The sequence below is a fragment of the Peromyscus leucopus genome, chromosome 20, assembly GCF_004664715.2.
Source record: "Peromyscus leucopus breed LL Stock chromosome 20, UCI_PerLeu_2.1, whole genome shotgun sequence".
NCBI classification, from domain to species: Eukaryota; Metazoa; Chordata; class Mammalia; order Rodentia; family Cricetidae; genus Peromyscus; species Peromyscus leucopus.
Genome location: NC_051080.1, coordinates 1,481,412 through 1,507,545, shown reverse-complemented (window position 1 = coordinate 1,507,545; position 26,134 = coordinate 1,481,412). Strand labels below are relative to the sequence as shown.

Genomic DNA, 26,134 nt, shown 5'->3' with positions numbered 1-26,134 from the left:
CTAGCACTGTAGAATGTGGAGTCCAGACATTCACGCAAACACTAATACACACAAAATAAAAATAAAATTTAAGCTAAATAGAATGTGAAAGACTAAAATTTGCTAAGTGGTAGAGTGCTTGTTAACATGTGTCTGAACTCTGGATTCATCTCAGGTATGTAACCCTGGAATTGGGTCAGTCCTCCTGAAGGCTGGGATCACAGGCATATGCTGCCATGACCAGTCCTACCACAGAATCAAAAATTATAAAACTACTCTGTATTTCTAGGGTTGCTTTTCTTACCTCCATTTCATTTTTTTCTTTTGGTTTTTCGAGACAGGGTTTGTCTGTGTAGCTTTGTGCCTTTCCTGGAACTCGCTCTGTAGACCAGGCTGGTCTCGGTTTTTTGTTTGTTTGTTTGTTTTCTTTATTTTGTGAGTATGGGTGTTTTGCATGCATGTCCGTGGACCACATAAGTTTGTGGTGCTCTTGGAGTCCAGAAAAGGGAGTCATCAAATACCCTGGAATTAGAGTTAGCCTGCCAGGTGGGTTCTGGGAGTCAAACCCGGTTCCTCTGGAAGATCGGCCAGTGGTTTTTTTTTTTTCTTTTGGCTGTCCTGGAACTCACCTTGAACTCATGATCTACTTGCTTCTGTCCTTTAAAGAAGAGGTTTATTTTGGCTGACAGTTTTGTGTGATTAAATGTGTTGAATATACTACATTTTGGTGGAAAAGGCATGGTAACTGGGGTAGTAACTCCTTCCTTTAGTGACAAGAGCAGGAGGCAAGCAGCCTCACATCTTGGTTCAGGAAACTAACTCAATAGCCTTCTTTTGGTCTGTGGATCTCATAGGTTCCAGATTGTGATGATTCAACTTGAACAGTTTTCTCATGGGTTGTAACTCATAATTGAGGGGAAAATTACTTAATGGATTCCAGAAAGATTTTTCTTTTCTTTCTTTCTTTTTTTTTTAAATTTTACTTATGTATATGTGTTTCTGTCTGTCTGTATGTTTATGCAGTTTGAATGGGTGGGTGTCCCAGGAAGCTGGCAGGGGTCATCAGATTCCCTAGGACTGGAATTCTAGGTATTTGTGAGCCACCTGGTGTGGGTGCTGGGATCTAAACACTGGTCCCCCAGAAAGAGCAGCCAGTGCTCTTAACCACGGAGCCATCTCCAGCCCCTAGAAATTTTCCACCAAGAAGAGTTTCTTGGTTTTTATTGTATTGTTTTGTTTTGTTTGTTCATTTGTTTGAGGCAAGATCTTACTAAGTAACCTTGGCTGTCCTGGAACTCTAGGTAGACCAGGCTGACCTTGAACTCTGCCTCCTAGTGTTGGGATTAGCAGTGCACCAGCATACCTGACTTTCCTAGTTAGTCTTTAACATCCTACCTTCTGTGCAAACTGAGTAATCATTGGCCATATAGTTATGGTGACCCATTCTTGTAATTTCACTACTTGGGAGAATCCTGAGTTCAAAGGCCAGACAGTTGCCAGGCAGTGGTAGCACATGCCTTTCTTTATTCCCAGCACTTGGGAGGCAGAGGCAGGTGAATCTCTTGAGTTTGAGGCTAGCCTTGTTTACAGTGAGTTCCAGGACAGCCAGGGTTACACAGAAAAAAATCCTGCCTCAACAACACTTCCCTGCCAAAACGAACAAAAACAAAACACACACACAATCAATCAGTCAATCAGATCAGTCAATGAAAGACTATCGGCTGCTGGCTATATTGAGGCCCTGTCTCAAAAAACAATGCAAAAAAAAAAACCTATGAAAACCAACAAAATGATTTTAGAAAGCCAAAAATCAGAACCATTAAATAAAAATGAAGCCTTTTTAGAATTTGTTATTTTACAATACATTGTGAGTCTGGTGTGTATCCTTGTCAGGGGAGGTTGAGGCAAGAGGATCAGTGCCAATTTGAGCTACATAGTGATTCCTTGTCTCCCCGCAAAGTAAGTTTTTTTTTTTGTTGTTTTTTCTTCGAGACAGGGTTTCTCTGTGTAGCTTTGGAGCCTGTCCTGGATCTCACCTTGTAGCCCAGGCTGGCCTCGAACTCACAGAGATTCACCTGGCTCTGCCTCCCGAGTGCTGGGATTAAAGGCGTGTGCCACCACCGCCTGGCCCAAAATAAGTTTTTAAAAAGTTATCATATAGATTTTGGGGAAATAGGACTCAAGGTCTTTGGGGTTTGTTTTTGTTTTGTTTGTTTTTTCGAGACAGGGTTTTTCTGTGTAGCTCTGGCTGTCCTGGAACTTCCTTTGTAGAGGAGGTTGATCTCCAACTCACAGAGCTCTGCCTGCCTCTTGCTCCTTGGTGTTGGGATTAAAAGTGTGTGCCACCACCACTTAGCAGGGCACAGCGTCTTACTCTGTAACCCAGGCTAACATCATTCATTTATATGTGTGAGCTACTAACACTTAGAACTAATTTATAATAAAATACACACAAAAAAAAAGCCGAGCAGTGGTAGCGAACACCTTTAATCCCAGCACTTCGGGAGGCAGAGGCAGGCGGATCTCTGTGAGTTCAAGGCCAGCCTGGGCTGCAGTGTGAGTTCTCGGAAACGACCCCCCCCCCCAAAAAAAAAAGAAAAGAAAAGAAAAAGCGACAGTGCTGGCACACCTTTAATCCCGGCACTGGGGAGGCAGAGGCAGGTGATCTCTGTGAGTTCGAAGCCAGTCTGGTCTACAGAGTGAATTCCAGGACAGCCAAAGCTACAGAGAGAAAACCTTGTCTTGAACAACAAAGCGAGTGAGAGACAGACAATAGACTATAGTGTTCTTCACGCTCATTCATTTAGTCTGTTTACATTTAATGTAAAAGATATTTTTAAAATGCTTGCTTAAGGTTTCTTGTTGATTTTTACTCTTTGCTTTTGTGCTGAATACACAAGCAAAGGCATAAATCTAGAACCAAGATAAACCCCATACTTCTGTGTCCCATGTTTTTCAGGCTTTGCTCCTGGTGGGTGGTAGTGAGGGAAGGGACCACCCTGTTAACTGAGGTTAGTTTCCAAAAGTGAAATGATACATAAGTCCCTAGAGTTGTTTTTTGTTTTGTTTTGACTTGTTTTTAAATAATTCATATCCTTTTTCTATTTTAATCAACTCCTTTGTCTTTTTAGCAGTAACCTTTTCTCTCATTTTGTAGTCTTAATTTTCAAATTTCTTCCCCCCCAGCCTCTGTCAAACACTGAAAACTTGCTTTCTTGGGTGTGCATGGGGGCAGCTTTGAACAATTGGGTTTGGTTGACTCCTTGGGAGTTCTAATAGAGAATGCAGGGCTGGGCTTTGGCATGAGAATAGAACAGATTATCTTGATGTCTATAATTCACTCATGAAGAAAATTTCAGGCACTAAAAATAAAAATTCTACATCTGCTAAGTTTTATTGGGGTCAGGAAAATGTTTTGTCTTACAGTTAGGTTTAATGTGATACTGGGATTGGTTTACCAGCAGTCTCACTAAAGTTGGGGTCAGATTGCCGAGACCTAATATGTTAAAAAAAAAGTTGTGTTTTCGACTAGTGCATGTGAACATTAGAAGTCATTGTTTAGATTGGAAAAATGTCTTAAAAAAATTAGCTTTTTCTGCAAAAAGTCATGAGAAATATTTCTATTTTAAGATAATATAGTTTATCAAATGAAACTATATTTCAGATTGTTTCTGAATCTTTTCCTCTAATGGTACACTTTTTTTTTGTTTGTTTGTTTTTGTTTTTTTTTTTCCGAGACAGGGTTTCTTTGTGTAGTTTTGGTGCCTGTCCTGTATCTCGGTCTGTAGACCAGTCTGGTCTCAAACTCACAGAGAGCTGCTTGCCTCTGCCTCCCGAGTGCTGGGATTAAAGGCGTGCACCACCGCCACCACCTGGCTATTAGTGCTTTTTTAATGGTGACTTCAAAGAGAAGAGTTCTTTATTTTTTTATTTTTTATTTTTTTGGTTTTTTCAAGACAGGGTTTCTCTGTGTAGCTTTGCGCCTTTCCTGGAACTCGCTTTGGAGACCAGGCTGGCCTCGAACTCACAGAGATCCGCCTGCCTCTGCCTCCCGAGTGCTGGGATTAAAGGCGTGCGCCACCACCGCCCGGCTGAGAAGAGTTCTTTAAATCTGAGTACTTTTATTGCTTCGAAACTCAGTGGAATATGAGAAGACAGTCTTTATTTCAGTTGTTCCTATTTGTTCATTCCAATAGCTTTTTCTAAATGATGACATTGTTAAGTCATGCTGTCTTATGCATGCAGTGTGGCCATTTTAACTCAAGTAACTGAGTAGGGATATGATAGCACCAGCCTTCAATCCAAAGCACTTGGGAGGCAGGAGGATTTGGAGTTTAAAATCATCTTCAGCTGAGTTGTTAGTTAGAGACCAGCCGGTTTTCAACAAGAAAACTAAACAAAACCCTGCATAGAATTTTTCCCCTTTGAAGACCAGAAAATGTTCTTTCTGGTCTCCCCTCTCCCCTTCTAGTTCCAGGGTGTTATGTAACACAGGTTGGCCTCTAGCTGTGTAGTGAGAGGCTGAACTTCAAAGCTTGATCCTACAGCCTCTACTTCTCAAGTTGCTGTGATTATGGGTGTGACCTCAACACCCAATGAAAACTGTTTCTGTGTAAAGCTTTTTCTTCTTTAAAAAAAATGATTTACTTATTTTTACTTTATGTGCACAAGTGTTTTGTGTGTCTGTGTGAGGGTGTCAGATTCCCTGGAACTGGAGAGTTGCAGGGTTGTGAGCTGCTGCGTGGGTGCTGGGAACCCAGATCCTCTAGAAGAGCTGCCACTGCTCTTAACCATGGAGCTGTCTCTTCAACCCCCTTGTAGAAAGCTTTTAAGTGAACTTGGAGAATTGGTTGCAAATCTGGATTTTAACTTGTTTTTTTACATGTGCATCCCTGTTTTTTAGGCTGGGTGGTATTACTTGTTATACAAGTTTGGATTTGCATATCTAATTTTTGTGTGCTTGCCTTCTTACCTGTATGCAAAAGAAATGATAGCTGAACTACTTTGAAGTTGTTTTTTAAAACAGGAAATTCCTAGGCAACTTTTTTAAGATTTATTTTTATTATTTTATGTGTATGAGTGTTTTGCCTGCATGTGTGCCTATGTGCTACATACGTGTTTGGAACTCACTCTGTAGACCAGGATGGCCTCTAACTCAGTGATCTGCTTCCCTTTGTCTCCTGAGTGTTGGGATTAAATGGTGCACCACCACTATCTAGCTTTGCTTTGTTTTTTTAATGTATATGTGTGTGTTTTGCCTGCGTGTATGTCTGTGCACTTACATGCCTGGTGTGCACAGAAGCCAAAAGATGTCAGATCCTTCAGAACTGGAGTTTCAGATGGTTGTGAGCTGCCATGTGGGAGTTGGGAATTGAATCCAGGTCTTCTGGAAGAGCAGCCAGTATTTCTTAACTACTGAGCCATCTCTCTTGCTTTTGACTCTTTTTGTGTTATTTTATTTCTTTCACGTAGTCCAGAATAGCCTTAAACTCACTGTGTAGCTGATATGAACTTTGTGTATGTGTTAAGTGAACCTACATTCACGTGCCTGCATGCAGAGGTCCTAACAAGACCTCAGGTGTCTTTCTCTCTGTCAGCTCTATTGCCTTGAGATAGGGTCTCTCTCTGAACCAGAAGTTCATATTTTCAGCTAAGCTGGCTGGTCATTTTATTTCTAGGATCTGTCTGCCTCTGCCCGCCTCCCTCATTGCTGGGGCTATACAAATATTATGTAGTCAGGCACAGCTGTCATATGGGTACTGGAGATTTGAACTCAGTTACTTATGTTTATATAACAATCATTCTTACCTAATGAGCTATCTTTCTAGCACCGGGACCTTAAATTTCTGATATTCTTCTATTATTTACCCAGTGCTGAGTTTATAAATGCCTACTGCTGTACCCAATTTATGCAGTACTGAGGATCAAACGCAGGACTTAATGTATGCTAGGTAAGCTCTCTGCAGACCAACCTCTGACTGCCTTTCTTATTTTTTCTCTGAGAAGCTATTGTTAACAACAAACTTACCTTATTGTTCTTAATCTGTTCCATGTGATTCTGGATATTGCCTTCAGGTCTCCTTTTCCTAATTTTTGAGGCTGTCTCATAGTCTATGGTTGAGATATAACAAAGGATGACCTTGAATTCTTGATCTGCCTGCTCCTATCTCCCAGGTATATATCTCCACAGGTTATAGGTATATATCACCACACTGAGTGTTTATTGTTGTTTTTGAGACTGATATTATGCTATAGCCCAGACTAACTTAGAACTAACTATAGCCTGTCCTGAAACTAGCTCTGTAGACCAGGCTGGCCTCAAACTCACAGAGATCCACCTGCCTCTGCCTCCTGAGTGCTGGGATTAAAGGCGTGCACCAGTACCACATGGCAAAAAAGTTTTTAAAAATAATTTTAAAAAGATTTCATATTTTTTTTTTTTTTTTTTTGGTTTTTCGAGACAGGGTTTCTCTGTGTAGTTTTGCGCCTTTCCTGGAGCTCACTTGGTAGCCCAGGCTGGCCTCGAACTCACAGAGATCCGCCTGCCTCTGCCTCCCGAGTGCTGGGATTAAAGGCGTGCGCCACCACCGCCTGGCAAGATTTCATTTTTTAAAAAACATTTTATGTATGTCTCTGTACTGTGTGCTTATGTCCACAGAAGCCATAAGAGGTTGGCAGATCCCCTAAACTAGAGTTAAAAGAGTTATGAGACACTGTGTAGGTGCTTGAAATCTAGCCTGAGTCCTCTGGAAGAAAAGTCAGTGTTCTTTTTTTTTTTTTTTTGGTTTTTCGAGACAGGGTTTCTCTGTGTAGCTTTGCGCCTTTCCTGGGACTCACTTGGTAGCCCAGGCTGGCCTCGAACTCACAGAGATCTGCCTGCCTCTGCCTCCCAAGTGCTGGGATTAAAGGTGTGCGCCACCACCGCCCAGCTTTATTTTATTTTTTAAAATGTTTTTATTTTTATTTTATGTGCATTGGTGTTTTGCTTGCCTGTATGTCTGGGTGAGGGTGATAGGCCCCCTTGGAACTGGAGTTGCAGACAACTGTGAGCTGTTATGTGGGTACTGGGAATTGAACTTGGGATCCTCTCGAAGGACAGTCAGTGCTCTTAATCACTGAGCCATCTCTCCAGCTCCTGTGAATTCAATTTTGAGGCAGGATTTTATTATGTAGCCCAGACTGGCTCCAGTGGTTATCCTCTTGCTCTGTCTCTTTAGTAATGGAAATAGTTTATTTATTATTATTGTTGTTGTTGTTATTGTTTTTTTTTTTTTTTTTAGTTTTTTTTTTTTAAGATTTATTTATTATGTATACAGTGTTCTGCCTGTATGCCAGAAGAGGGTGTCAGATCTCATTACAGATAGTTGTGAGCTACCATGTGGTTGCTGGGAATTGAACTCAGGACCTCTGCAAGAACAGCCAGTGCTCTTAACCTCTGAGCCATCTCTCCAGCCCCCTCTTTAGTTTTTTGAGACAGGATTTCTCTGTGTAGTTTTTAGAGTTGTCTTGTATCTTGCTCTGTATACTAGGCTGGTTTGTTTGTTTTGAGGCAGGGTTTCTTTGGAGCACTGGCTGTCCAGAACTTGCTATGTAGTCAAGAGTGGTCTTGAACTCACAGAGATCCCACCTACCTCTGCCTCTTGAGTGCTGGGAGTAAAGGCGTGTGTCACCACCCCTGACTTTGAGTGCTGTTGTGGTTGAGAGTGAATCGGTGCTGAACGCACACAGTAGCCAGGAGTGGTGGCTAGTGCCTGTAGTCCTAGCAGTGGGGAAGTTGAGTCAGGGTTTGCTTTGTTTTCTTTTGTTTTGTTATGACACTATCTGTGTGTCTCAGGCTGTCATTGAATTCACTATGGGACAGAGACCTCAAGACTGACCATGTTCCTGCCACTGCACTGTCGTCTTTAGTGCTGGAATTATAGGCGTTCTGCATCATGACTTGCCTTACCCTTTGATTCATGATGAATGAGAAAATTGAAGCCTTAGTTGGGAACATAACCAAAATTGAAATTAATATTTAGATTTGATGGAGAGACTTCCAAAATTCTTTCTATATTCCTAAAATTTGTGCAGGCCCTTTCTCTTTTTTCCTTTTTGTCTTCAGCCTATAGAGAAGGGTAGTATAATAGTCACAGTGACATCTAGTGGGGAAAGCCATTAACACCGTTTTACTGATTGCTTAGCTCTATGGAAAACTACCCATTTTCAGGGGCAGTTTTAAATCTCTGGGGGTGGGGTGGGGTGGGATGGGGTGGGGTGGGGGAAGAAATGATAATATACCAAAGAGATAGTTACACAGTCTAAACTTTCGGTTCTGAAGATATTTTCACTGATAAAATTTTTTAACTACATACAGAAATCACAGAAAATATAAAGGGGAGAGGGAAAACAAGGCTTCTCATCACAGTCACCAATTAAATTATGTTTGTGTGCATGTGCATGACAGGCTCTTACTTTATAGCCCAGGCTGGCCTCGGTTTCCCCTGTCGTCCTGCATCTACCTGCTGGTGCTGAGATTACAGCCATGCTCCACTATTCTGTTCCCGGTGTGAATGGTTAGAGGTTTTCTTGGATAATTGGATTTTCTTTATCTTTTTTTGGGGGTCCGGGTTTCTCTCTCTAGTCCTGGCTGTCTTGGAACTCACTTTGTAGACTAGGTGAAAAGCCCAGAGATTCACCTGCCTCTGCCTCCAAAGTGTTGGAATTAAAGGCATTCACCACCACACCTGGCCAAGGGAACCAGTTTTAAGTAGATGTAAAATACATTTAAGTCTCTGCATCACATGCATGCCTGGTGCCTATAGAGATCAGAAGACAATGTCAAATCCCCTGGAACTGGAGTTACAGACAATGGTGAGCACTGATTACATTTATCTGCTGAGCCATCTTTTCAGCTTCCACGCCCAGCTTTTTTCTTCCTAGGATGCCCAGGGTTTTCTTCTTTGCTTTTCCCAGAGCTCTGTGCTTGCTCTGCCATATATCTTCAGCCCTCTTCACATTTTGGGGTTGTGGGGAGGGGAGAGGAGGTTCTCATTAAGTTGCCCATGTTATCTTCTGATTTCTCAGGCACCCCAAATGCATGCAATACACTTATACACATAAATGGATCTAAAATAAAAATAATCTTCATCTGATAGTTTGTAGATAAGTCTGTAGGCCATTTGCTTGATTAATTGTTTGATAGGAGGACCCAGCACACTGGGGGCTGGGTCTCTCTGAGGTAGGTTGTCCTAGATGGTATAAGAAACCAGGATAAGCAAGCCTTGGAGATTAAGCCAATTCTGCCCCTTGATTCTTGCCTCAAGTTCCTGCCTTGATTTCCCTCATGATGGAGTTTAACTGAAGAGTTGTAAGATGAAATAAACTCTTTGCTTCTCAAGTTGGTTGTTTTTATGCTTATCACAGCAAGATGACAGATAGGAAACCAAAAGCCCAAGCAGAGTCTTTGGAAATCTATGGAACTAGCCTTTGGACTGGTAAAACGTTTGTCCACTGTGTAGAGGCCCTGGGCTCAGTCCCTAGAATGATGATTTGTTTTGGTTTAGTTACTGACATTTTAATATCATCATGGCTTTAGTAATTCCCAAGGTTTTGACTCTGTGATCTTCTTGGAAGGCCATGGCTTTAGCCACACTTCTTTACTTTGAAGAAACTGAAAAGATCTAACATTTATAGTTGTTCAGAAATGGATGCTAGAGGCAACAACCGGGTTTGCCCAAGACTGTCATTAAACTGTGCCTCTGGTTTCCTAGTTATTTTCATCACAGGAAGGGCAATCTTTAATTTATCTCAGTGCATAACTATACCATGTTTCAAGATTAAACTGTTCTTTTCTAAAACCGTTATTAAAGGGTGTAGGGCACAAATTCCAATATGATGGTGATGTCATGTTGGCCTTTGTATTTGACATGGTCTTACTCTTTAGCCAAGGTTAACTTGGAACTACTGTGTAAACTTAAACCTGTAGTCCTTCGGGAGTCCCTCAGGTACTTATTTGAGAGGTTAAGTCAGAAGATTGCTTGAGCCTAGGAATTCAAGGCCAACCTGGGCAAATATAGCAAGACTTTATGTCAGAATTAAAAAAAGAGATCTTGAAGAAATCTTGCCACATGAGCTAGTGACATTGTATGTAAAGGTACTTGCTGTCAAGGCTGACAGCCTGAGATCGATTCCTGAAACTCATGTGGTGGAAGAGAACTGATTTCTAAAGGTTGTCATCTGGCTTGGACAAGTATACTACACACACCGCTCATGGAAGAAAGAACCGTAAATAAAAGTTGGTACTGTGAATGTGATGTGTCAGTGAGTTTGCTTTTTGCTTTTTGTTTTCAGGACAGGGTTTCTCTGTCTAACAGTCCTGGCTGTCCTGGAACTCATTCTGTAGATCAGGCTGGCTTCAAACTCACAGAGATCCGCCTGCCTCTGTGTCCCGAGTGCTGGGATTAAAGGTGTGCGCCACGACCACCCAGCTTCAGTGAGGTTTCTAGAGCTGCTCTGTCCTACTCACTGCCTTCTCCTTTTCTTTTTATTTTAGGTGATCATGGAGCTCAGCTTGGCCTCCATGGATCTGGTGGTGATGGGATGCATGATGAGACAGCAGGTGGAGAAGAAGGAGAGAACAGCCCTGATCCCCAACCCCAAGCTGGTCGGAGGACTCGGCGGGAAGCATGTACATGCCCCTACTGTAAAGACAGTGAAGGAAGGTGAGTTCATTTTCTTGAATATAGAACTTGTTTTGTTTTTTTAATATAAATAAGTAATGGACTTAGAAGTAAGAGGAAAAGGGTACGTTTTTATTATTTAAGACAGGAGGGAGACAAGCATGGTGGCTCGCGCCTTTAGTTCTAGCACTTGGAAGGCAGAGGCAGGTTTAGTCTACAAAGTGAGTTCTGGGATAGCCAGTGCTTTACACAGAGAAACACTGTTCACAAAACAACAACAACAGAAAATCAAACAAACACAGGAGGGCTGGGTGTATAGCTCATTTGGTAAAGGGCTTACCTAGCATTTATGGAGTTCCGAGTTTGAATCCTAGCACTGCATAGTCACACATCCTGTAATCCCATGTTGTGTGACAGACTCTTCCTGGGGAGATGCAACACATACACGTACCTACTTAACCCCAGAATGTGTAGAGAGTGCATAAAGTGAGGGTTTTGACACCAGATGTATTGAGTGAGGACATGACCACTCCAGTGTTGGAATGAAAGACATGTGTAACCATGCTCAGTAGCCCTTATTTATTTATTTATTTATTTTTTTGAGACAAGGTCTCTATATAGCCCTGGCTGTTCTAGAACTTTCTATTCAGACCTGACTGACCTCGAATTCGCGGAGATACTCCTGCCCCTGTTTCCCCAGTGTTTGTATTAAAGATGTGAGACACTCCACCTAGCTCCTTTTATTTTACATATCCTTGCTTGACCTTGAATTTTTGGTTCTTGTGTCTCGGTCTCCTAAGTAGCTGAGATTATAAGGATGAACCTCCATTCCTTTCTTTCACCCTTAAGATTTAGGTCCAGAATAATGGCTTAGGTTTTTTTTGTCTGTTTGAAGTTTTTTTTTTTTTTTTTTTTTTTTTTGAGATAGGATTTCTCTATGTAGTTTTGGCTATCCTGGAACTTGTTCTTGCACATAAAAATAAATAAAAAGAGAGCAAGTGCTGTGGGATATGCTCTTGTACAAATAAAAGCTCTTGTTAATAACATGTTGATTGGCCAGTAGCCAGATAGGAAGTAGAGGTGGAGCAAACAGAAGAGGAGAAGGCTGGGAAGAGGAAGAGCAGAGTCAGGAGTCACCAGCCAGACACAGAGGAAGCAAGATGACAAGGCAGAACTGAGAAAGGAAAGGGTACCAAGCCATGTGGTTAAACATAGATAAGAATTATAGGTTAATTTAAGTGTAAGAGCTGGTTAGTAATAAGCCTGAGCTAATGGCCGAGCAGTTATAATTAATATATGCTTCTGAATGGTTATTTTATTTTATTTTTTGGTTTTTTTCCAGACAGGGTATCTCTGTAGTTTTGGTGCCTGTCCTGGATCTCGCTCTGTAGCCCAGGCTGGCCTCACGGAGATTCACCTGACTCTGCCTCCCGAGTGGTGGGATTAAAGGCGTGAGCCACCACCACTCAGCTGAAGTTTCCACGAGTGGGGGTGGGGTGGGGGGGGTGGCGAGAGGGCAAGACCCGAGAAACATTCCAGCTGCAAACAAGGGCTAGTAAGGTACAGCTTCCTGGTACGGCACTTGCGTTTCAAAAAAGTATGTAAGAGAGTCAGTGAAGTCTGGTTTGTTAGTGATACACACCTGCTACCCTCGCACTTGGAAGGTATAGGTAGAAAATTGCAAATTTGAGGCCGATTTAGTGTAAAAGCCAGTTCAAGACCAGCATGAATTAAATAAAAGAGACTGTCTCAAAAAATAAACAAAAATCTCGTGGAGCCAGGCATGATGGTGCATATCTGTAATCCCCATCACTAAAGAGGCAGAGGCAGAAGGATAACCCTAAGTTTGAGGCCAGCCTGGTCTACATAGTGAGTTCCAGAGTAAGTTGGACTACACAATGAGACCTTATCTCAAAAATAGGTAAGCAAATAAACTCACAAGTTGGAGATTAACTCAGTAGTAGAACACTTGCCTAGCATTCAGAGTCAATAAGAAATCAGAGCTAGAAATAAGAGCTGCATAGTATGACCTACTCAGATATACTATATTAGCCCTTTGCAACATCTGACCCCATCTCCTGAGTGCTGGATTGTTGTGTAGCAATATTCCCAGGAATCAAAACACTCCCTCTCTTCCCTGAAACCAGCAGTGGTTCAATATTTAACAACGCTTGCTGCTCTTGTTGAGGTCCAAAGTGGCAGCTCATAGCCATCTGTAACTCCAGTTCCATAGGATCTGGAATCCTCTTCTAGCCTCTTTGGACACAAATATTTGTATAGGCAAAACATCCATACACTAAATAAATAAATCTTAGAAAAAGATTTCAGGCTGGCTAGGAATAGCGGCACATGCCTTTAATTCAAGAAGTGGGTGGAGCTTTATGAGTTCAAGGCCTGCCTGCCTGGTCTACATAGTTCTAGTTTAGCCAGAGATTACATGTTGGGATCCTTTCTCAAAAACAAACAAACAAACAAACAAACAAAAAACTCCAACAACAACAAAAAACCCAAAACGAAACATAGTATGTGTATATAGATTTAGGTATGTAATCTGTTCCTCTTTGGCCTAGAGAAATGGAAGTAAGATGGAACTAGCTAGCCTAATGAATACCACCAAATATCTGTTGTGATGGTTTTTATAAGATTGCTTGTAGCTGGGAGGTGGTGGCTCCCATCTTTAATTCCAGCACTCAGTTGGCAGAGGCAGGTGGATCTCTGTGAATCTGAGTTCAGCCTAGTCTACACATCAAGTTCCAGGAAAGCCAGGGTAACACAGAAAACCGTGTCTTGAAAGCAAAAAAGGGAAAAATTGCCGGGCGGTGGTGGCCACGCCTTTAATCCCAGCACTGGGAGGCAGAGGCAGGCAGATCTCTGTGAGTTCAAGTCCAGCCTGGTCTCCAAAGCGAGTCCCAGGAAAGGTGCAAAGCTACACAGAGAAACCCTGTCTCAAAAAAAAAAAAAAAGGGGAAAAATTGCTTGCTTAACATCAATGAATAGAAACCCACCTCTTGTAAATTTTTTTTACTGTATCTTTAGGAAAATTACATGTTTTCACATTTTCACAGTTCTGCTATCACTCAAAAGGAGAAATATACTTATTCCAGGCGGTTTTCTCTCTCTCTTGTTTTTTCTGTGTAGCCTTGGCTGTCCTGGAATTCACTCTATAGATCAGGCTGGTCTTGAACTCAGAGATTTGCCTGCCTCTTGCCTTTGCCTCCCAAGTGCTGGGATTAAAAGTGTGTGCCCCACGACCCATCTCTTACTCAAGATGTAATATTTTATCACGAGATTTTTCTTTCCTTTAAATTTGTTTTCTTAAAGATTTACTCATTTTACTTAGTTGGGAAGCTGTGTACCATGGTACACATGTAAAAAGGTGGAAGTCACTTGAGGGAGGGGTCCAGGGATTAAGTTTACCTGCCGAGCTCTCTTGTTGGCCTCTTGAATAGCTTTTTTCTTACTAGCAGCTGTTACTAGACTGTAACAGTTCTCTAAGTCTTACTCTTCCCCTTGTAGTCACTGTATCTAGAGTCATTTAGTCTTTACAAGTCCCTTTAAAAGATCTCTTAGGAGTTTTGTCCCAAAGTAGCTCATGCTTGTAATCTGAGCATTCAGGAGACTAGGATAAGAACATTACTGAGGAATCTGGATGCAGACATCCACGGTTAGGCCCCGGGTGGAGCGCTGGGAGTCTAATTAGTGAGAAAGAGGAGGGTTTATATGAGTGAGAATTGTTGAAACCAAGGTTGGATAAAGCACAGGGACAAATAACCAAATGAATGGAAACACATGAACTATGAACCAAAGGCTGAGGGGCCCCCAACTGGATCAGGCCCTCTGAATAGATGAGACAGTCGATTGGCTTGATCTGTTTGGGAGGCATCTAGGCAGTGGTACCAGGTCCTGGGCTCGTTGCATGAGTTAGCTGTTTGAAACCTGGGACTTATGCAGGGACGCTTGGCTCAGTCTGGGAAGAGAGGACTGGACCTGCCTGGACTGAGTCTATCAGGTCGATCCCAGTCCTGGGGGAGACCTTGACCTGGAGGAGGTGGAAATGGCGGGGGTGGGCTGGGGGGAAGGAGAGGGGGGCAGGAAGGGAGAGAACAAGGGAATCTGTAGCTATTATGTAGAACTGAATAGTATTGTAAAATAAAAAAAAATAAATAAAAGAGTAAAAAAAAAAAAAACCATTACTGAGAGTTCCAGGCTACCTTGGGTACCAGTGTGAGACTCGGCCTTAAACAACAAACAAATTTTATCCCGTTAAAATCAGTGTGCGCGCGCATGCGCGCGCACACATACATACCAAAACAAAATAACTTGTCTTCTGTAGCATAGCCTGTGTTCCAGGGAAAACAGCAGAGCAGCCGGGCGGTGGTGGCACACACCTTTAATCCCAGCACTCGGGAGGCAGAGGCAGGCGGATCTCTGTGAGTTCCAGGCCACCCTGGTCTACAGAGCAAGATCCAGGACAGGCACCAAAGCTACACAGAGAAACTCTGTCTCGAAAAACCAAAACAACAACAACAAAAAACAAAAAACAGCAGAGCAGGTATTTCTTGGTGTTGTTGGTTTGCTTGTTTTTTGAGATAGTATTTTGCTGTGTATCCCTGGCTGGTCTGGTACTATGTAATTCAGTCTGGCTTCAAGCCTGTTCTTTATGCCTTTACGTTTTGAGTACTGGAATTCCACGTATGCATCACCACATCTGGCTGACTTGTAGTAGTTTTTGGTGGTGTTGAAAGAAGATCTCACTGTAACTTTGGGTGGCCTGGAACTCATTATGTACTGGGCTGGATTCAAACACACAAGAGTTCCACCTTCCTCTACATCTTGATCACCATGGTTCCCAGCCTAAGTTGTAGTTTTCAAGGAAGTTCTCTGATTTATGTGTTCTTAAGACCCCCAAAATTTCCCTCTTAGAACTCTTCTTGGTACCCACAAATGGATCATATATAAAATAAACTTGGCTTAGCAAAGACATTATAGAACTTGGCTAGCATAATTTTGAGACTTGAAGACAGACAGGATCTTGCCGTGTTACCTGGTCTGGGCTGAAGTAGTCCTCCTTTAGTCCCCCAAATAGCTAGGATTACAGACGTGTACTGTTGCACCTGTCTGTCTGTTTCATTTCTTGTAAGTTTTATCCAACCCTTTCTCCGTTAAATTTCTGATACTGTGCTTGGCAGGCAGCTCAGTGGCTAAGAGTACTTGCTATGAAAAAAGAGGACCTGAGTTCAAGTCCTTATTACCTCTCACCCTTTTGGAGGAGTAAGTAGGGCAGGGTTTCTCTGTGTAGCCCTGCCTGTCCTGCAACTTACTGTGTTGACCAGACTAGCCTAGAATTGCACCACCACAACTGGCTAGTCCCCAACTTTTTTTTCCCCCTTCAAGACAGGGTTTCTTTTATGTAGCTTTGCACCTTTCCGGGAACTCACTCTGTAGCCCAGGTTGGTCTTGAACTCACAAAGATACACGCCTGTCTCTGCCTCCCGAGTGCTGGGATTAAAGGCGTGTACCACCACTGCCTGTCTAGCCCCCATTTTTTTTTTAAAGATTTATTTATTTATTATGTATACAGAAGAGGGAGCTGTAGATGTAACCATCCGTCTTATTAAAATAAGAAACACAGAACCACAGAGATTTTTTTCCACAGGGAGCCAGATCTCATTACAGATAGTTGTGAGACATCATGTGGGTGCTGGGAATTGAACTCAGGACCTCTGGAAGAACAGTCAGTGCTTTTAACCTCTGAGCCATCTCTCCAGCCCCACTAGCCCCCATTTTTAAAAACATCTCTGAGGAAGATAATCTATAAGTTGGATTTTGGAAGCTAAGAATTACAATCAGCTGAAGATTTATCATTGATGCCAAGTGTGGTGGTGGCTCGTACCTATATAATTCCCATGCTTGGAAGATAGAAAAAAGAAGATTAGGAGATCAAAGTTAGTCTTGGCTATCTGTATAGTAAGTTTGAGGCCAGCCTGAGCTATATGAGACCCAGCCTCAAAGCTCTTTTCCGTCCCTCCCCCCCCCCCAAAAAAAAAAAAAGCGTGTACAGGGTTGGAGGGGATGCAGCTTATAACTTAGTATAACAGATCCTGGGATAGATAGATGGCTCGGTGGTTAAGAACACTGACTGCTCTTCCAGAGGACCCAGGTTCAATTCCTAGCACCCACATGGCAGCACATAACTGTAACTCCAGTTCCAGGGGATCTAAAACCCATGGCAAGACACTAATGCACATAAAATAAAATAATAAAAAGAGCTTGCCTAACCTGCTTAATCAAGGTTTCAAAGGCAGCCTGTGTTACATAAGATATTTTCAAAAAACAAACAAAACAAAACCCCAAAGAAATAGGGGGCTGCAGAGATGGCAGTAGTTAAGAACTTGCTACCTGAGTTCAGTTCCTGGCACCCACATCAGGTAGCTCATAACTGCCTATGACTCCAGCTACACGGATCTGATGCCTCTGGCTTCTTCAGGCACCTGTACTCACATGCATACACCCACACACAGACAGATATTTTCTTTCTTTTTTAAAAGGTTTATTTGTGTATGTCCCTGCAGCTAATAGTCCAGAAGAGGGCTTTAGATTCTCTGAATCTGGATGTGTGAGCTACCTGGTGTAGTTTCTTCTTCTTCTTCTTCTTTTTCTTCTTCTTCTTCTTTTTTTTTCTTTTTTTTTTTTTTTTTGGTTTTTGGAGACAGGGTTTCTCTGTGTAGCTTTGCACCTTTTCTGGGACTCGCTTTGGAGACCAGGCTGGCCTCGAACTCACAGAGATCCGCCTGGCTCTGCCTCCCGAGTGCTGGGATTAAAGGCATGCGCCACCACCGCCCGGCCAAACCTCAGTTCTCTAGAAGAGCAAAAGCATCACTGGACCATCTCTCCAGCTCCCAATGAAAATAAATGTTTTAAGCTGGGCGGTGATGGCACATGCCTTTAATCCCAGCACTCAGAAGGCGGAGCCAGAAGGATCTCTGAGTTCGAGGCCTACCTGGTCTACAGAGCGAGATCCAGGGCAGGCAGCAAAACCCTATCTTGAAAAACAAAAACAAAAACAAACAAACAAAAAAAGCGCAAGCTGGATGTTGTAGAGCACACCTTTAATCCTAGTACTTGAAGCAGAGAGCTCTCTGAGTTCCAGGATAGCCAGAACTCCACAGAGAAACCCTGTCTAAAAACAAACAAACAAAAACTACAGGGTCTAGAACAATAGCTCATTGGCTAAGAGAACTGGCTGTTCTTCCAGAGGATTGGTTTCAATTTCCAGCACCCACATGGTAGCTCACAACCATCTCTAACTCCAGTTCCAGGAGATCTCACATTTTCTTCTGACCTGCTTCGGTACCAGTCATGCTGTGGTGTACATACATATGTGCAGACAAAATACTCATAAAATAAATAAAGGTTAAAAAATGTTTTTTAAAAAAGTAAATCTTAGTGGCACACACGCTTTTTTTTTTTCCCCCAAGACATAGTTTCTCTGTGTAGCTTTGGAGCCTATCCTGGAACTCACTCTGTAGACTAGGCTGGCCTGGAACTCAGAGAGATCTGCCCGCTTCTGCCTCCCAAGTGTTGGGATTAAAGGTGGGTGGCACACACATTTAATTCCAGCACTCAGCAAACAGAGGCAGGTGAATTTGTGAGTTCAAAGGCAGCCTGGTCAACTTAATGGAGTTCCAGGACAGCCAGAGCTACATAGCGACTCTGTATCCAAAACAAACAAAAGAGTGGGTTAGGTAATGCTGCTGACGATTCTAGGTTCCTTAATGTCTGTCTCCAGAGTGATCAATCACTATGTTTTCATTCTTAGAGGCTCTGGAGATCCTGGTAAAAAGAAGCAGCACATTTGTCACATCCAAGGATGTGGCAAAGTATATGGCAAGACCTCACATCTTCGTGCACACTTGCGCTGGCATACAGGGGAGAGGCCGTTCATGTGTAACTGGTCATACTGTGGGAAGCGCTTCACACGTTCAGATGAGCTTCAGAGACATAAACGCACACATACAGGTGAGTAAGACCCAAGGAAGAGAAGAAGAGAAATAGACAAAGGGAAGAGAGGATACACCTGTGAAGTGAGTGCAAATCCTGAACAACTTACATGTGAAACTGAGTGTGTCTCAAAGAGCACTTGGATTAATCCAGAAGGTTTTAAGAAGAAGCTCCATTTTAACTGGGATTTTTTTAAAGATTTATCTATTTATTATGTATACAGTGTTCTGCCTGCATGTACACATGCATGACAGAAGAGGGCACCAAGTGTCATTACAGATGGTTGTGAGCCATCTTGTAGGTGCTAGAAATTGAACTCAAGATCTCTGGAAAAGCAGCCTGTGCTCTTAACCACTGATCCATCCCTCCAGCCCCCCTTAAGTGAGATTTTGAAGGACATATATCAACCCCATCTTTGTTCTATTTTTCGGTTAAGTTATCTTTTGCTTTTTATCTAGGTGAGAAGAAATTTGCCTGCCCTGAGTGCCCTAAGCGTTTCATGAGGAGTGATCACCTGTCAAAGCATATCAAGACCCACCAGAACAAAAAGGGAGGCCCAGGGGTTGCCCTGAGTGTGGGCACTTTGCCCCTGGACAGTGGGGCAGGTTCAGAAGGCAGTGGCACTGCCACTCCTTCAGCCCTTATTACCACCAATATGGTAGCCATGGAGGCCATCTGTCCAGAGGGTATTGCCCGTCTTGCCAACAGTGGCATCAACGTCATGCAGGTGACAGAGCTACAGTCCATTAATATCAGTGGCAATGGTTTCTGAGATTAGACACCTAGGGCCAGAGACATATGGGCCAATACTCACCAAGCCTGGGATGCAAGATAGCATGGGTCCAAGAGACATGTGGAGGAGAGAGCCATGAGGCATTAATGTGCTTGGTGGTGGGAAGAATTGGGGGAGGGTACAAGAGAAGAGATGGGATTGTGGCACCCATCTGTCACTGGTGACTCCTTGAAAGCGGAAAATATTAGTGAAAATTCTGTTGGTGCCACCCTTTGATAAGCGTTTATTTCATCCCAGGTTCTTCTTACACTTCTTACCCCAGCCTCCCCTTCCTGCGTTTCCCCTCTGAGCTCTCCCATGATGGATCCCCACCCCACCCCCAAAGCCATCATGCCTTGATAAATATATATGATCATTGAAATACTTTTTAACAAAAACAGATTCTATATTATATATATATATATAAAAATATATAGAGATGCTTTCACAGGGGTTGGCTGGGAGGAGGAAAAAGACCAGTCTGTGACCAAAAATACCTTGGTCATTTTTTTTTTTTTTTTTTTTTTAAATATTGCCTTATTTCTCAATGGCTGAGCCTTATCATGACACATCAAGCTTTTCTATAAATGTTGTCCTGGCATCCCACCAGAGTAAGCATCGATATGCTCTGCTTTTAGTTCATATATACATATATAATGTGTCTTCTTTCTTAATTTTGTTGTTTTATTTGGGATCAGCTCCTTGCGCTCCTTTCCTGACTTTTTTTTCTCCCCTTCTCTCACATGATCACTTCCTGTGTTGTTTTTGACAGTGATCCCCGGATTAGGCACTTTGGTCAATATTTTAAAGAGCTTAGTTTCAACAGCAGAATGGAGAAGCCTTGAAGTGCAGTCTGATGCTTGAAGTAGCTATGGAGGGAGTTTCCAATTACTACTGACGCAGGCACCTTCTCAGTGCTGGAGAGTCAAAATCATCTCCCTCTCTTAGTAGCTCTAAACATCAGGAGTCAGAATTCTCTCTGTGGAATTGGATAAGAGACCCTTTGAGGGAGATAATCTGGGATTGTTGTATATAAACTGTCAAAAAATGGTCAAATAGTAGGCAGCAGCTTTCAGTTGGAAAAAGATGTTCTCAGAAAAGGAAATAACTCATAGTCTCGGTTAGTGGAATTATTTGGATTTCAGTATCGTTGTCTTCCAAATAGCTTTAAGCCTTAATGTATGGGCTTCTGAGTTCACACACTGAATGGAAGTACACTTCCTCTTTTGAACATTTCTGTAGTTCCTTCCTGTTAATGTTTTAATGTTAAGGAGCATCAGCCAGTGAATCTGTTCTGACTTTTCATTCTGTAGAATGCAAAACTTGTGCCGGTGGCAAAAGAGTAGTTCTTTAAAAAATTTCCCCTTAACTCTTCCTTGTATGTACTTGGGTGGTTCCTAAGGGAAAAGGAAGCACACAATCATGGGGACTATAGCCCAGAACAAAAAGAAATCTTGTCTTACCACTGTGGATTATAGGAGAGATTGGGAGAAATTATCCTGCTTTTTCCATGGCCTGATTCCAGAAGAGACTGATCCAAAAATTATATCGGCAGGGAAACTCAGTGCATTTGACACTGAGACTTAAATGCAACCAGAATTGTCCTCAAGGCCCAGCCATTAAAGCATTGTCTCTCTTGACCTTCTGGTATCTTGTCAGAGAGCTTTTCACTGTGAGGAAGTATGGAAGTGGTTGTGTGTATGTGTGTAATCTATTAGGTTGGGGATAGGTTTTCTGTTAGCCAATATTTAAAGAGATCTGCAATAAAAAATTACCCTGATCTGATAGAGAAAGTAAACTGTTTGTGTATGACTGTGCGTGTGAATGGGTGTTTATGCCTGTATATATCTACATGCAGATGAGAACTTATATTTGAAATTGTTGGAAAATAAATTCAGATTAAAATGCCTTTCAGGCCTGTTACCTAGAAATTGGTTATAAAACTTGGGTATGTTCCTGAGGTCAGTTCTCTGCTTATGCTAAGTCAGTTACAATTATGAATGGGGTGGGGGGATATCCTAGTGCACTTTCTAAAGAAGAAACTATTTTTGTGTTTGAAAATGAAATCAACATCCAAATCTATAGCGGAGTCCTTGTTCTAAACTTTCTTTATCTTGGCTACAAATAGATTATACTATTATACATTTTATGTAAATTCCATCTAAACTAGATTCTTGGTAAGTTTGTGGTGGTACTAGTCTGAAATACAAGAGCCTTTAATTCTCTAACATTAGTCTATTCCATTTGGTCCTTTCTGTGCTGACTTAATTCTGTTATCAAGACTCAGGAAATATTTCAAGGGATTTTCCCCAGATCACGTTATTAATGTTAAAGTAAAAGTTATCCGTCCTCAGTCACCATGACACCTTTTATTCTCACAGAAAAGCAGAACTCAAACCTTGTTACTTTATGTCTATAATCATGTACTATGGCATCTCTGGAGGAAGGGGCAGGATAACTCACTGGATTGTGCAGTATTTTGCTAGATCATTTCAAGGAATAGAATCTTCTTCAGTATGAGGTGATTAGATACAAGCTGACATAATGATGCCAAGGACTATAAGCCTTTAGATAAGTTATTTGGTGTTTTCTCTCTTGGGTAAAAAGCTGATGATTTACCCTCAACATCTGCTTCATTAACATTACCATGAATTCTTTCTGCTTTTCCTATTTCCTTCTCTAGTGTCTTATTTGACCCTAAAATGGAAGCAGTTTCTGCTTCTGTCTTCCTGTCTAGGAGCCACTTGGCCTTCTTCACAGATAGTCAAAAGACTACATTCCTCCAGTCAGGGTCTCATTACTGAAAAATAACCTTTCCCCAAACTTTTGGCCATCAGAATTTAACATAATTGACCCACGCATTGATTCTGAAATTCTTTTTTTTTTTTTTCTTCTGAAATTCTTTTCATTACCTTTTTGTTGTTCAGTTTGGAATTTGTTTTCTTTTTTTGAGACAGGGTTTTATTCTGTAGCTCAGGCTAGCCTGGAACTCACTATGTAACTCAGACTGGCCTTGAATTTTGGATAATTTTTGTGCCTCCTTAGTGCTGGAATTACAGGTATATGTCACCATGTCCAGCCTTCATGATCTTTTACTTATTTTTTTTTAAATGACTATACCTTGCAGGGTGGTGGGTGACCACATCTGTAGTAATCTTGTTAGGTCTGTCTGTATAACCTTGGCTGGTCTGAACTTATTATGTCCAGGCTGACTTTGAACTCTGAAATCTACCCACCTCTGCCTTTCAAGTGCTGGGGTTACAGATGTGTGCCACCATGCCCGGCAGAAACAGTAAAGTATTCATCCCCTTTTTCTGGGTTGCCCATTCATATTCATCTGCATAATATTTTTCCTAGAAAGGACCAACCCACCCTCTTGCTTTGGGGACCTCCTAGCAGGCACTCTTTTTGGGGGTGCTATTCAAAATGCAATATAATGGATATTTCTCAGTCTGGTTTCAGAATAAATAGAACCTTTAATTGCAGAAAGTATAGACTGAAGTATGGGGTGAAGGTGTTATAATTTGGGGAGGGTTGGAGACTAAAGCTGTAAATTACTATGGCTGATTTATTTCTACTATATACATATATATTTTTTGCTTTTGTATATCCTATATAGAAAACTAAGCATTGTATTTTTTTAACAAATCTGAGGAAGCACTATGAACTGCAGGTGTTTGACTTTCAGGATATATTTTGTATTGTTAATACTTCACATTATGTGAATACTGGAAGCTGCAGATCTTTGTTAGGCCGCAATAAATTTGGATACTTTTTGAGGGGTTCTTTTGGGGGTGCTAATCAGGCCTCTGTTATACTTTGAGGGAGCCCTGGTGCTACATGATTCAAGTTTTCATTCAGTTTTAAGTGCCCTAATGCCTTTTGGACCTTGGGATTAGATCAGAGTTGGTTTAGAGATTAGGTACCAAGGAAAGGAGGATAGTGTAGCTGCCTCAGTCTTTGCCTGGTTTTGCTTTCCCGATATAAAGTTGGGTAGCCTCTTGGGGTTGTAAGGAGAAATGTTTGAAATCTCAGAGTTTCGACTTCTCTTAGAAGAGCCAATAACTTACAAGGATAACGGTAGCAGCAGTTGCTTTGGGGAGAGGAGGGTATGGCACTTTTCCAATCCCGGAAAACACTGCTTTGAAAGCTGCTGATAAAACATGGGCAGGTTATTACTTTGGTGTAGAAGACTGTTCTCTTTAGTTCCTCTCTTGGCTCTGCTCCGGGGGTACAGATCTCATCTAGGAGGATGAGTAGCCCAGCTTTGAGGTTGACCTGTTTCTTTTCTTTGTCTGCCTTCCCTAAACACCATCCCCCAGAAAGACATTAAGCAGCCTTTAGCTTGAGTTCTTACTCCCTCTTCCAGACTTGGCTCATGTGCTATAGATGGAAGACTGGGAAGGGAGAAGAGGGGCAGTCCTTGGCTCCATTCCTTCCCTGAGTCATTTCTGTTCTGACTTCCTAAACCCAAAAGGATTTCTCCACAGCACTCATCTGAGAAAGTATTTTTTTTCTCATCTGCCCCTTCCTTATCAAACAACCCAACCTTCCTTCTCTTGGCTAAGAAAATACAGGGACTCATCTGTTCTTCAGCTCCTCTAAGTCCCAGCTCATGGGGGTTGAGCGTGACGAATTGGGCTGGGGCTTCAGGTAGAGAAGACTGTTGGTACATCGGCTTGGTTGTGTGCTTTCCTATTTCTTGCCTTCAGGAATCACACTGTGCCTTCTCCACTAGGGAATTGATTCTATCTACCCAGCTTTTCTAGTAACTACGCTTAAAAAATGTGGATAGTGGCAGTTCTTCATATTTCTGATGATTCATTTCTCCCAGTAACATCCTAATAGCCCTTACCTAGCTAAAGACTAGGCATGAAGTCTGAAGAGAATATGCTGATACTGATCTGAGGAAACCAAAGGCAGCTGTCCTAGGGCCTGCTTCCCTCTCCCAAGTCTGTCATCCTAGGGCAGAGGAGTAGTGCTCCAATTTGGTGCCTAAAACAAATATATCTTTCTTAATACTGGCAATAACCAGTCTCCATACCACTGTTGCCTTTAAACCTTAAGCTGTGTTTGTTGTGGGTTCCAATCCAATTACCACCAGGGCTGTGTAGGTAAATACTTCTAAACAGTCACTCACCTGTTCTCTACCCTCACTCTCGTGTATGTACGATGTTAATATCTTGTCTTCCTGCTCCTTTTGTATCTTCCTTATCTCTCTCCCCCTAACTTTGTCCCTGGGTGTTTTGGGGAATCTCAATATCTTTTTCTCTATATCTCTATCTTAATCTCTCTGCCTTTTGTACAAAGAGTAGTTTCAATGTAGTCTGTAGCTCCTTTGTAAACCAATTAAAATTTTTTTAATAAATCATGTCTCTGGTGTATTGAGAGGGTTGGGAATGGGGAGTTTGTGGTAACTTCCTATTTTGAATTCAACAAATGTTGTAGCTATACTACATTGTGCTCCCATACATTTTAATCAGTGCATTTACTCTACACTTTAATCTTAGATGAGGTTTCATGAGCAGATCAGTGTGCTTTGACTATATAGAAATATGGGAGACTTCCAGGTTTGGTAGTTCATGCCTATAATCCCAGCACTGGTAAAGCTGAGTAGGTTGGGTTAGTGTGAATTTGAGAGGCCAGACTGGTCTACATAGGGAGTTCTAGGTCAGGTTGGAAATCTTGTCTCAAAAAATTAAAAAATGGGGTCGGGGAGTTGACAACAACGGTTAGGCTTCATAGCTCAATGATGAAGTACTTTCATACCATGCATGACGCTCTAAGTATGGTATCCAGCACCCTAAAAAGATGACTGAAAGACCATGAGGAGTAGGGGCCGCCCCAACTTTTGTGATTTTTTTTTTTCCCTGCATTTGTGTTAGGTGGGACATATGTTTGCCACAATGCATGTAGAGGTCAGAGGGCAATTAGCAGGAGTTGATTCTTTCACCATGTGGTACCAGGGCTTAGACTCATGATTAGGCTGGGCAACAGACTCAGCACAAGCCATATCTCCATCAACACCACCCTTTTGTTTTTTGAGAAGAGTAGGTCTATGTAGCATTGGCTGTTTGGAACTCACTGTGTAGACCAGGCCGAGCTGTAAGGGATAGAGATCTACCTGCCTTCTGCTGGCCACTGCCTCCTCTAGGTGCTGGTACTTAAGATTTTTTTTTTTTTTTTTTTTTTTTTTTGGTTTTTCGAGACAGGGTTTCTCTGTGTAGCTTTGCGCCTTTCCTGGAGCTCACTTGGTAGCCCAGGCTGGCCTCGAACTCACAGAGATCCGCCTGGCTCTGCCTCCCGAGTGCTGGGATTAAAGGCGTGCACCACCAACGCCCGGCCTAAGATTTATTTTTATTTTAATGTGCATGGGTGTTTTGTCTGCATGCATGTCTGTACATCACTTCATGGAGGCTGGAGGGTTAGATTTTCCTGGAACTGGAGTTTCAGATGGTTGTAAGCTGCCATGTGTGTGCTGGGAAACAAACCTGGGTCCTGTGGACCAGTAGTCAGTGCTCTTAACTGCTGGCTGAACCATCCCTCCAGTTCCCAATGTGCCCACCACTACCACCGCACCCTGCATTTTAGATAGTCTCTAGCAGAGAGGGTGGGCTTCCAACCCCATATGTAGCTCAGGATCCTGAACTTTTGTATTTTTGCTTCCACTTTTTAGTGTGAGGTTTGCAAGTATGTACCTGTGGCCCTATGTGTAGGTAGG

At 42.2% G+C, this 26,134-nt stretch overlaps 1 protein-coding gene across 2 annotated transcripts in view; it reads left to right on the top strand.

Annotated features, from left to right (window-relative positions):
* Sp1 (Sp1 transcription factor) overlaps window positions 1–24,781 on the top strand; it is a 29,737-nt gene extending 4,956 nt beyond the window's left edge. Inside the window, exons 4-6 of one of the 2 annotated variants that reach the window (XM_028874474.2) lie at window positions 10,514–10,682; window positions 18,460–18,659; window positions 19,100–24,781. In XM_028874474.2, coding sequence (XP_028730307.1) covers window positions 10,514–10,682; window positions 18,460–18,659; window positions 19,100–19,413 — 683 coding nt within the window. In that variant the 3' untranslated portion in view covers window positions 19,414–24,781. The remainder of the gene's footprint in view (window positions 1–10,513; window positions 10,683–18,459; window positions 18,660–19,099) is intronic. The other variant, XM_037197325.1, reaches the window with a different exon arrangement.
* Window positions 24,782–26,134: the final 1,353 nt, after the last annotated feature.